Raw genomic sequence first — 12,918 nt, 5'->3', positions numbered from 1 at the left:
GAGGAGATCTGCATGGAGGAATGGGCCAAAATACCAGCAATAGTGTGTGAAAACCTTGTGAAGACTTAGGGTATACAAGAAAGGGTATATAACAAAGTATTGAGATAAACTTTGGTTATTGACCAAATACTTATTTTCCACCATAATTTGCAAATTCATTAAAAATCCTACAATTTGATTTTCTGTATTTTTTTTTTCTCATTTTGTCTGTCATAGTTGAAGTGTACCTATGATGAAAATTTGCACAATTGGTGGCTGACTAAATACTTTTTTGCCCCACGATATATTTACAAAAAAAATATGGGGGATTGGAAATGATGCAGACAGAAGAGCACAAAGTAGAAAATAAAAAGTTGCAATTCACTTGAAACAAGGATCAGTGAGCAAGTTTTACTCAAAGGGTAACATTAGTACTATATTCTTCTTTCTCCTCAAGACAACAGGACTTGGTGCACCATTTCTAGTTAGGTTTTTTATAGCAGGATGAACTCTAGTTACACAGAACATATAGGAATACAATAACTTGTAATATCAACAATGATGAGGACGTAGCTTTCACTTCTATTCTCTTCTCTTATAGTTGACTTGTGAAATTGTCCTGAACATTGGTGCTCTCCAGATGTCTACTTCACCACTCTGGAAAGGGAATAAAGTAAGTTAAAATACATTTCTTGTCATTGTCACATGGTGCAGTTGAAAAATAAAAAATAAAGCCTGGTTTGATTTGCAATATTATTTGTCCAGTAATAGAGCAGCACTCACACAGTTGTCTGTTTGTAGCGGTCAAGGGCCTCCTGTGCCACCACCTCTGAGAACTTCGGGTCGTTCCAGGTAATGTCTCCAGGCACACTGAAGGTCATGGCAGGAGTGTTAAACAGCTGCACAGACACGTTGGTGTCCCCTGGTTTCTCAGGGTCCTCCGTGTCCTTGGACATGACCTTGGAGGAGATTAAGACATTTCAACATACAGTTGAAGTGGGAAGTTTACATACACTTAGGTTGGAGTTATTAGAACTTGTTTTTCAACCGCTCCACAAATTTCTTGTTTTACAAACTACAGTTTTGGCAAGTCGATTAGGACATCTACTTTGTGCATGACACAAGTCATTTTTCCAACAATTATTTAGACAGATTATTTCACTTATAATTCACTGTATCACAATTTCGAGTCAGAAGTTTACATACACTAAGTTGACTGCCTTTTAAACATCTTGGAAAATTCCAGAACATTATGTCATGGCTTTAGAACCTTCTGATAGGCTAATTGACATTATTTGAGTCAATTGGAGGTGTACCTGTGGATGTATTTCAAGGCCTACCTTCAAACTCAGTGCCTCTTCGCTTGACGACATGGGAAAATCTAAAGAAATCAGCCAAGACCTCAGAAAATAACTTTCAGACCTCCACAAGTCTGGTTCATCCATGGGAGCAATTTCCAAACACCTGAAGGTACCTCTGTACAAACAATAGTACGCAAGTATTAACACCATGGGACCACGCAGCCGTCATACTGCTCAGGAAGGAGACGCGTTCTGTCTCCTAGAGATGAACATACTTTGGTGCGAAAAGTGCAAATCAATCCCAGAACAACAGTAAAGGACCTTGTGAAGATGCTGGAGGAAACGGCTACAAAAGTATCTATATCCACAGTAAAACGAGTCCTATATCGACATAACCTGAAAGGCCACTCAGCAAGGAAGAAGCCACTGCTTCAAATCCACCATGAAAAAGCGACTATGGTTTGCAGCTGCACATGGGAACAAAGATCGTACTTTTTGGAGAGATGTCCTCTGGTCTGATGAAACAAAAATAGAACTGTTTGGCCATCATGACCATCGTTATGTTTGGAGGAAAAAGGGGGAGACGTGCAAGCCGAAGAACACCATCCCAACCGCGAAGCACGGGGGTGGCAGCATCATGTTGTGGGGGTGCTTTGCTGCAGGAGAGACTGGTGCACTTCACAAAATAGATGGCATCATCTATGGGTCTTCCAAATGGACAGTGACTCTATGCATACTTCCAAAGTTGTGGCAAAATGGCTTAAGGACAACCAAGTCAAGGTATTGGAGTGGCCATCACAAAGCCCTGACCTCAATCCTATAGAAAATTTGTGGGCAGAACTGAAAAAGCGTGTGTGAGCAAGGAGGCCTACAAACCTGACTCAGTTACACCAGTCCTGTCAGGTGGAATGGGCCAAAATTCACCCAACTTATTGTGGGAAGCTTGTGGAAGGCTACCTGAAACGTTTGACCCAAGTTAAACAATTTAAAGGCAATGCCACCAAATACTAATTGAGTGTATGTAAACTTCTGACCCACTGGGAATGTGATGAAAGAAATGAAAGCTGAAATAAATCATTATCTCTACTATTATTCTGACATTTCTCATTCCTAAAATAAAGTGGTGATCCTAACTGACCTAAGACAGGGAATGTTTACTAGGATTAAATGTCAGGAATTGTGAAAAACTGAGTTTAAATGTATTTGGCTATGGTGTAACTTCCGACTTCAACTGTACGTCTATTCATAAGACCATGATAGAAATAAATACTTTAGTAATAGAAACCCCATGCAGACTATGGAGTCTCACTGTTTCAATCTTGAAGATTCCATCCTTGGTGTCGGTATTGTTGGCCAGGGCAGACACCCAGCCAAACTGCTTGCTGAACAGGTCCAGCAGGCTGGATGTGTTAGACATCTTCTCCTCAAACCTCCTCAGCTGCTTGTTGTACTCCTGGGTGAACTTCTCAGCCATGGCCAGGGCCTGCTCCAGCTCCTCCTTGAGAGGACCAGTCAGAGGCTTCTTCCCAGAGCAGTCTGGACGAGAGAACATCAATTCATGTAATACACAACTATATAGTCAACAGGGTTGCTGTTGTCCCTTCAGCCCTATGTCAGCAACTTCTGGTGTGATGTAATAGCAACTTATTATACTTGACTCAGCCAAGGCATGGCTTTGTGGTAGCATAGAGACTTGAAAATGTAGGTGTACAAGCCAATGCATGTTGCATGATGAATGCTACTCCCTGTGATGTCAGTGCCAAGGATAATCCTGCTTGCTTTTGTTCAGACCTGTTCTGACCTCTGAGTTATGAAGCACTTGGGTTATGTGAATGTTGCAACAGAGAAAAGACAAATCTGAAGGGCTTTACCAATATCCTGGATCGCTACACATTTTTCACACTCTCCTCGCAGTTTAATGCAGCCAGCAGAATTGCGACGTATCTCTCTGCAAGTCATACCGGAAGGCTTTGTCACAACAACATCCTCATTCACACTCCCCTCTGTGGAAAAAAAGACCCAAAGGTAATTTTATGTGACTCTTCACATCATATTATGGTCTAATAACAGTTGTTTAATTAGGACTGAGGCATACCCTCTGAGGGGTTGATGTCAAAGTTAGCATCTGCATCCATGAAAGGCCCCATGGAGCCAAAGATATTCCAGGCCATGTCCATCATGGGAGCGAACATGTTGTGGAACCCATGGAAGTCTGGGTCCTTCAGAGGGGACCTGACCACACGGGAATGCACCTCGCCCGCCTTTGCTCTCTCATTGGCCCTCTCACCCTGACCCCAGATGCTGGGCATGCGGTAGGGGCTGGGGAACATGGGAGGGTTGAGGGAGCGCATGTGGTCAAACACCCTCATGCTGTCAGTGAAGATGCTGTCCACCCCATCGGCCACGTTGGAGTAACGCTCCTCCAGATTCTGGAACCTCCAGCTCTGCTCCTGGTCCTCACGCTCCAGAACATCCATGTTCTCCCCGTTGATCCAGATGGAGAATGGAGAGGTCCTGTTCAGAACCTCTTCCAGCTGAGAGAAAACAGGAGAAAGCAGCTAGTACAACAGTAACCTATTTTATTTGGAAGGATTGTATAACAATAGCTTAAGCACATTGATCATGTGCTTTTGTACTGCACGCCCCTGTGTAAGTCTTTCTCACAAAACATATTTGAGTTACAATTGCAAACCAATGTGGAGATTGATTGATGATAGTTGAGTAGTGTAGTTGAGGCGATACCTGTCTGCCGACTAGTCCAGCGCCACTGCTGCAGGTCCTGGAGTAGTACTTGATGCAGGTGTTCTTCAGGCAGGGCTTGCACTCCTCCCACAGAGACTGCATGGTGCCGTTACACACCTCCTGCTCCTCACTCAGCTTCGTCTCCATCTCCTGAGCTGCCTTCAGAGCATCCTGACAAACAAGCACAGAAACAGGGTCAGTGGCTGGGAACTACTGTAATCACCCAGGAAACTGTATAAGGTGATGAATTGCATACAAAATGTACAAGTTGATCACTGACTTTTTTGGGGGGCCAATATAGTGACCAATCTCAACATGTACAGTATGATGCTCAAATACACTGTACCTCTTTTTGCTGTGTAGTTTTCTCCAGGGCACTCAGGAACTTCTCATGGTCCTCTCCAGACCTCTCCATCACTGTCTTCATCTCCTTCACCCCACTGATAGCATTTTCTATCTGCTTGTCCAGGTACTTCATTCCGAGGAGAGAAATCTCTGCCAATAAGAATAGTTGCTTAAAAATAAATCTCCAAAGTGACTCCAATGGACAAAACATCCCGCATCATACAATTTACCGGTATTAAAAAAATATTTCGTTCTCAGATGACTTACGGCTTAGATCGTCCTTGGATGGAGGCAGCAGACACTGAGCAGAGACCAGGAGCAGGGCAAGGCCCACTATTGACCCAAAGACTTTCATCATCACTTTTTCTCATATATCAAGCGACTGATGCAGTACAAACCTGAAAAACAGACATGATACATTATCACTGGCAAACCTAAATCTAATACATTTATGGGGAGGGGATGCCTATGGAAGCTACTTAGGGCTGAGGGTATTTTGGATGTAATGATTACACCTCATGAAAAGCACTGCAAAATGACCTCATAGTTCACATCTGACCTTGGTGTTGTTGTGATGTTTGATTATATCCACTAGAGGGTAATGTTGCACATCTAATAATGATAATAGTGTGACTAGGGTTGCAAAGTTACCGGAATCTTCAGAAATTTTGGTAATTAAGAGAAAATCTATGGCAATCTATCGTAACTTTGGTAATTTATACTTGAATCATTAAAAAAAATATGTATATATAGTATACGTTTTTACATCTGTGTCCATATTGTCCATGAGTTTCTAGTAGATACAACATATGGTTCAAGAGAAAATTGACTGACTAATGAAAAAAAAACATCTAACCTACAATGGCAAGTCCATAGTTGCAACTCTTCCAACTATTGACTTTTTTCATCATTTGATTAAAAAACATGGACAACAAAGTAGTAAAATAAAATAAATAAGTGTGTAAAATAATATAATATAAAGGATATTTCATGCTGAAACCCTCATATTAAAAACCAATGGTATTCACTACGTTGATGGTAATGTTTTACAGCTTTGTCATTACATTTTTTATTTGAATATCATCTTATTTAATTATTTCATATATTTTACATGTGATAAGGTCACACAGAGTGCAAGATATAATTAGACTCCTGTAAAAATCTGAAGTACCCAAAAGGCCACTAGATATCTTGTGATAGATTACATAAAATACTTGAAAGATACCACATTTCTGGTAGTTTCCAGTAATATACCTTCCCTTTGCAACCCTAAGTGTGACACAGCAGCCTCCCGGGTGGCGCAGTGGTCTAAGTGCCACCAGAGATTCTGGGTTCAAGCCCAGGCTCTGCCGCAGCCAGGAGGCTCATGGGGCGACGCACAATTGGCCCAGCGTCGTCCGGTGTTAGGGAGGGTTTGGCCGGAAGGGATATCTTTGTCTCATCGCGCACTAGCGACTCCTGTGGCGGGCCGGGCGCAGTGCCCTCTGACCAGGTCGCTAGGTGTAACGGTGTTTCCTCCGACACATTGGTGCGGCTGGCATCCGGGTTGGATGTGCGTTGTGTCAAGAAGCAGTGCAACTTGGTTGGGTTGTGTTTCGGAGGACGCATGGCTCTCGACCTTCGCCTCTCCCGAGTCCGTACGGGAGTTGCAGTGATGAGACAAGACAGTAACAGTACTAATTGGATACCACGAGAACATTCTGACGTTAGCAAATTTTATCCAAAGGATGCAGTGTGTTTAATCTGCATTACATCATATACCTTTGTCACATTTGATACTTTTCTAATTTTGTTAATATAAGTATAGACATTAGACTCCTAGAGCCCTGTAGACATGGATACAATGTGAGGATTAGGAGACATTTATCTGACAGATAAACGTTTGTTTCTGTTCCACTCCAACAGGAGGAAGTACAAACACAAATCCTTCTCCACTAATCTCTGTGCATATTCCAGGCAGCCCTAGAATCCCTTGTGTATTTAACACTCACTGTGCAATATACAAGAAAACACTGAATCATTGAGAAACAAAAAAAGTAGTCTTAATTTGGAGAAATTATGACACATCTGTCCAATTTTTGCACCAGATATTCAATGGAAATGTCACCATTGAAGGAGGTCATAATGTTGACATGTTCAGTCACATGACTGTTAGTAGCCTTTTTTGTTTTACAGGTCTGGGTGGATAAAATTCTGGAAAATATTATTGACATTTTCAGTCTGAGGATTGTAGACTTACACATTATACTGGTCTGGCTGGATAAAGGATGTCTCAAATGAGGCATCATCACATATGATCAGACTCCAAACAGCATTTGTTTTGTTATTTAACCTTAATTTAACCAGGCAAGTCAGTTAAGAACAGATTCTTATTTAATGACGGCCTACCCCGGCCAAACTCGGACGACCCTGGGCCAATTGTGCGCCGCCCTATGGGACTCCCAATCATGGCCAGATGTGATACAGCCTGGATTCGATCCAGGGACTGCAGTGCCTTAGACCACTGCGCCACTGATATAGAATAAGAAAACACTTAGAGAGGATGAGTCTTTGCCAAACTAAAACACCTAGCTGGGTTATGTAAGAACCATGAAGTCCCTCTGAATTCTTTATTCTAATAATATTTCTGATTCCAGCTGGTGTCTGCAGAGACACTTGAGTTTCCTCTCTGAGGACCACTGAGACAGCTGCATGGCCTCTCCAGAGGGTCTTTACTGAAGCTTCTCCCATGGAGTGGGAGGAGAGCTGCCTCTTAACAAATGGATCTGGGACAGATTGCTTTGTCAGCCTGCAAACCCTAGAAAATGGACGTTGTTCTAAAATACAATAATAATGGGAGAAAAACAAGTCAATAACAATAGTTAACAACTTCCTACTCATAAATTGCTCCAAAAGTACTTGCAGGACAAAACAGAACTCTATTTGTAGAACTCAAAAGTAGAACACAGAATTCTGATCTATCACGCAGATGGACTGAGTCCTGTATTAGAATGGATTTGCACATTTTAATACCCTCCTAATAGCGGAAAACATGGGGTCAGAGAACTGCAGTGTCCAGACTTGATTACTGTCTACTCTGTCCATCTCACTCAAACTTGCCCTGCGCAGCTAGAATATCAACCCAATAACAACTCTCTATAACTCAGAGTGAATTTGTGCCTTTGAGCAAAAGATGTTGAACTAAATTATCAAAATGTGTACATTCTTTATAACAAATGTGTTGAATAAAGCTTGCAACCTTAAAATGTTTTGATATTCTTAGTACATATCTGGGTCATTCCCAGGCAGAAATAGCAGTGTTGATACTAGAGGTCACCCATGAGTAAGAGTCAGGAAATACATTCCCATCACGGCAACATTTCTGCAAGGTCAAGAGTTGATAATAAACAACAATAAAAGCTTGATCCCCAGGTAGAAATGGTAAGAGCAATCCAGCATTCCAACAATAAACCTATCTTAATATGCAGCAAAAGATATCTGCGCACAGGGCTGGTACTCTGAAACACGAGACACAATTTTTCTCACAGGCAGCAGAGGACCACTCACCTCCCTGTGGATCTTGCCTCTTCAGAGTGGATGAAGCGCAGTGGGGCTGTCCGCTGCTAGGTATTTATACATGACCTAGCGGTGATGTTGGCACTGTGATTCACTCCCATATAATGCCCTGTGGCTTTGGACTTTTCCAGAAGTTGTGTAATTTCCGGCCATAGCTCGGAGCTGAGCCATGAAGCAGCCAGAAGTGGGCAGTGTTGCACTGTGTGTCACTAACCCCCTCTAGCTTCTCTCTGCATGGCTGCTGGGAGACAAACCAAATAGAGGGAGGATTGTGTGGTTGCTGTGTGGGTCAGTAAACAAGGGTACTTTAAAGATGATTGCTCTTTACATTAACACTCATCCCCATGACTCAGGGCTGAACAACTGATTAACTTGGGTGCATCAGTATACACACACAAAAGGATAGTGCAAAATGAGTCCCATTCAAATCATATTGGCATCAGCCAAACAAGAGCACACATTTACTGTAACACCCTGTAGCTCTATTTCAAAGCATATCCCCACACTTGGCTCAAACACAACAGTCCCAGGCTCCAGGCTCACACAAACGCTCGACCAAACACAGGTATTTACGGGAATGTTGTGTTCCGAGTGGGAACCTGCTGCTTCTGGAAGGTTATAAAAGGGTTGGTTAATGAGCCCTGCAGATTTAAATCTGTTACTTCATGCCCTAATTTTTCTGTTGCCAAGCTGAGCTCTACGGTCAGGCCAGTGACCAGATGTCTGCAGTTATGACTATGCTTTATTTTTTCCTGTGACGCATGATCATTACATAAGCTCATTCAGAATTGAAATTATCTAAAGGAAGAAAAGGCAAAACTAGATTCCTGGCTGCATCCCATCCAAAACACACAGAGAGTAACAAGTTCTGGGCCCTAATGTTGAATAACTGCTAGGGTGATATTTGCTGTGCCTTCGGAAAGTATTCAGACCCCTTGACTTTTTCCACATTTTGTTACGTTACAACCTTATTCAGAAAATTGATTAAATAAATACAAAATAATTCCGAAATCTACACACAATACCCCATAGTGACAAAGCAAAACCAGGTTTTTAGACATTTTTGCAAATGTATTTAAAATAAAAAACATAAGTACCTTATTTACATAAGTACTCAGACTCGAAATTGATCTCAAATGTATCCTGTTTCCATTGATCATCCTTGAGATGTTTCTACAATTTGATTGGAGTCCACCTGTGGTAAATTCAATTGATTGGACATGATTTGGAAAGGCACACACCTCTCTATGTAAGGTCCCACAGTTGACAGTGCATGTCAGAGCAAAAACCAAGACATGAGGTTGTTGGAATTGTCCGTAGAGCTCCGAGACTGGATTGTGTCGAGGCACAGATCTGGGGGAAGGGTACCAAAAAATGTCTGCAGCATTGAAGGTCCCCAAGAACACAGTGGCCTTCATCATTCTTAAATAGAAGAGGTTTGGAACCACCAAGACACTTCCTAGAGCTGACCGCCTGGCCAAACTGAGCGGGGAAGAAGGTCCATCGTCAGGGAGGTGACCAAGAACCCGATAGTCACACTGACAGAGCTCTAGAGTTCCTCTGTGGAAATGGGATAACCTTCCAGAAGGACAACCGTCTCTGCAGAATATCACCAATCAGGCCTTTATGGTAGAGTGGTCAGGCAGAAGCCACTCTTCAGTAAAAGACACAGCTTGCTTGGAGTTTGCCAAAAGGCACCTAAAGACTCAGACCATAAGAAACAAGATTCTCTTGGCCTGAATGTCAAGCATCACGTCTGGAGGAAACCTGCCACCATCCCTACGGTGAAGCATGGTGGTGGCAGCATCATGCTGTGGGGATGTTTTTCTGCGGCAGAGACTGGGAGACTATTCAGGATCGAGGCAAAGATGGACAGAGCAAAGTACAGAGAGATCCTTGATGAAAACCTGTTCCAGTGTGCTCAGGACCTCAGACTGGAGCGAAGGTTCACCTTCCAGCAGGACAACAACCCTAAGGACACAGCCAAGACAACGCAGGAGTGGCTTCGGGTCAAGCCTCTGAATGTCCTTGAATGGCCCAGCCAGAGCCCGGACTTGAACCCGACCGAACATCTCTGGAGAGACCTGAAAATAGCTGTGCAGCGACGCTCCCCATCCAACCTGACAGAGTTTTAGAGGATCTGCAGAGAGGAATAGGAGAAACTCCCCAAATACAGGTGTGCCAAGCTTGTAGCGTCATACCCAAGACTCAATGCTGTAATCGCTGCCAAAGGTGCTTCAACAAAGTACTGAGTATAGGGTCTGAATACTTATGTAAATGTGATATTTCATTTTATTTTTTTAAATAAATTAGCAAAAATATCTAATCCTGTTTTTGCAAAGTTATTATGGGTTAATGTGTGTATATTGATGATATTTTTATTTTTATTGAATCAATTTTAGAATAAGGCTGTAACATAACAAAATGTGGAAAAAGTGAAGGGGTACTTTCTGAAGGCACTGTACACACTCATACTTTGGCACTGTGTCAGCAGTCTCCAAGGGCTGATTTGTGGTTTCAAATAAGAGGAAAGGTAAAAGTTCAGTTGTCCAGGACATTACAGCTGGAGTGTCCTAGCAACAAGATCTCAATTTGTCTCGTTTTATATAGATTCTTTTATATTTTGAATGTGGGTATGAACTTAACACAACAGTTTTAAGCATAGAAGTGAGATAATATATAAACAAACTTGAATAATGCTCTTGGCATAGGTTCTTGTGGCATGGTGCTAAGTTTTAGAAGATGAAACCCACTGGGCACACACTTGTTGAATCAACGTTGTTTCCATGTCATTTTAAGAAATTATGTTGAACCAACATGGAATAGACGTTAAATTGACGTCTGTTTCTCTCGCTGTTGTGTTTTATCTGCCAAGGCATTTAAATCAGGTGGGTTATTGCCTCGTCCCTCATGTTGCCCCATTAAAATTGACTGCATGGGCCATTTGTTTCGGCAGTCTCTGAAGTTTGGCATTGAGATCAAAGTGTCCTTCTTGAAGTAATTATGCACCTTTCATTCATCACAACTCTTACTTGATATTCACGCTTAATCTTTAGATCCACATGTCCTCAGTTTAGCTCAATATTGTGTTACCAGCTACTGCTTTTGTAATGTATCCTACAGTACTACTGCTTTTGTAATGTATCCTACAGTACTACTGTGTTTGTAATGTATCCTACAGTACTACTGCGTTTGTAATGTATCCTACAGTACTACTGCGTTTGTAATGTTTCCTACAGTACTACTGCGTTTGTAATGTATCCTACAGTACTACTGTGTTTGTAATGTATCCTACAGTACTACTGTGTTTGTAATGTATCCTACAGTACTACTGCTTTTGTAATGTATCCTACAGTACTACTGCTTTTGTAATGTATCCTACAGTACTACTGTGTTTGTAATGTATCCTACAGTACTACTGTGTTTGTAATGTATCCTACAGTACTACTGCGTTTGTAATGTATCCTACAGTACTACTGTGTTTGTAATGTATCCTACAGTACTACTGTGTTTGTAATGTATCCTACAGTACTACTGTGTTTGTAATGTATCCTACAGTACTACTGCGTTTGTAATGTATCCTACAGTACTACTGTGTTTGTAATGTATCCTACAGTACTACTGTGTTTGTAATGTATCCTACAGTACTACTGTGTTTGTAATGTATCCTACAGTACTACTGCGTTTGTAATGTATCCTACAGTACTACTGCGTTTGTAATGTATCCTACAGTACTACTGCGTTTGTAATGTATCCTACAGTACTACTGCGTTTGTAATGTATCCTACAGTACTACTGCGTTTGTAATGTATCCTACAGTACTACTGTGTTTGTAATGTATCCTACAGTACTACTGCGTTTGTAATGTATCCTACAGTACTACTGCGTTTGTAATGTATCCTACAGTACTACTGTGTTTGTAATGTATCCTACAGTACTACTGTGTTTGTAATGTATCCTACAGTACTACTGTGTTTGTAATGTATCCTACAGTACTACTGCGTTTGTAATGTATCCTACAGTACTACTGCGTTTGTAATGTTTCCTACAGTACTACTGCGTTTGTAATGTATCCTACAGTACTACTGTGTTTGTAATGTATCCTACAGTACTACTGCTTTTGTAATGTATCCTACAGTACTACTGTGTTTGTAATGTATCCTACAGTACTACTGTGTTTGTAATGTATCCTACAGTACTACTGTGTTTGTAATGTATCCTACAGTACTACTGCTTTTGTAATGTATCCTACAGTACTACTGTGTTTGTAATGTATCCTACAGTACTACTGCGTTTGTAATGTATCCTACAGTACTACTGCGTTTGTAATGTTTCCTACAGTACTACTGCGTTTGTAATGTATCCTACAGTACTACTGTGTTTGTAATGTATCCTACAGTACTACTGCGTTTGTAATGTATCCTACAGTACTACTGCGTTTGTAATGTTTCCTACAGTACTACTGCGTTTGTAATGTATCCTACAGTACTACTGTGTTTGTAATGTATCCTACAGTACTACTGCGTTTGTAATGTATCCTACAGTACTACTGCGTTTGTAATGTATCCTACAGTACTACTGCGTTTGTAATGTATCCTACAGTACTACTGCGTTTGTAATGTATCCTACAGTACTACTGTGTTTGTAATGTATCCTACAGTACTACTGCATAACATCACATCATGTCAATGTCCCACATTTACAGTTTCCTCCATAGTGTATTTTTTATAACCTTTATTGTTATTTACAATGAGGGCCTACACCGGCCAAACGTGGATGACGCTGGGCCTATCACGGCCGATTGTGATACAGCCTGGATTCGAACCACGGTGTCTGTAGTGACGTTTCAAGCACTGCGATTCAGTGCCTTAGACCTCTGCGCCACTCGGGAGTTTACATTACATCAAATCACATCAAATTTACTTATATAGCCCTTCGTACATCAGCTGATATCTCAAAGTGCTGTACAGAAACCCAGCCTAAAACCCCAAACAGC

The 12,918-nt window shown here is 41.6% G+C and overlaps 1 protein-coding gene across 1 annotated transcript; it reads right to left on the bottom strand.

The window, feature by feature from the left end:
* Window positions 1-376: 376 nt before the first annotated feature.
* On the bottom strand, window positions 377-8,067 carry LOC112250178 (clusterin). The gene is made up of 9 exons (XM_024420097.2): window positions 7,914-8,067; window positions 4,635-4,765; window positions 4,369-4,517; window positions 4,023-4,193; window positions 3,376-3,814; window positions 3,152-3,283; window positions 2,590-2,816; window positions 763-938; window positions 377-636 (listed from the first exon to the last, which is right to left on the bottom strand). The coding sequence occupies exons 2-9, from the start codon at window positions 4,723-4,725 to the stop codon at window positions 624-626; spliced, it is 1,398 nt and encodes a 465-aa protein (XP_024275865.1). The 5' UTR covers window positions 4,726-4,765; window positions 7,914-8,067; the 3' UTR covers window positions 377-623.
* Between the last annotated feature and the right edge of the window lie 4,851 nt (window positions 8,068-12,918).

Source organism: Oncorhynchus tshawytscha, linkage group LG05 (assembly GCF_018296145.1).
Source record: "Oncorhynchus tshawytscha isolate Ot180627B linkage group LG05, Otsh_v2.0, whole genome shotgun sequence".
Lineage (NCBI taxonomy): Eukaryota > Metazoa > Chordata > Actinopteri > Salmoniformes > Salmonidae > Oncorhynchus > Oncorhynchus tshawytscha.
This window is presented reverse-complemented; position numbering and strand designations above follow the sequence as displayed.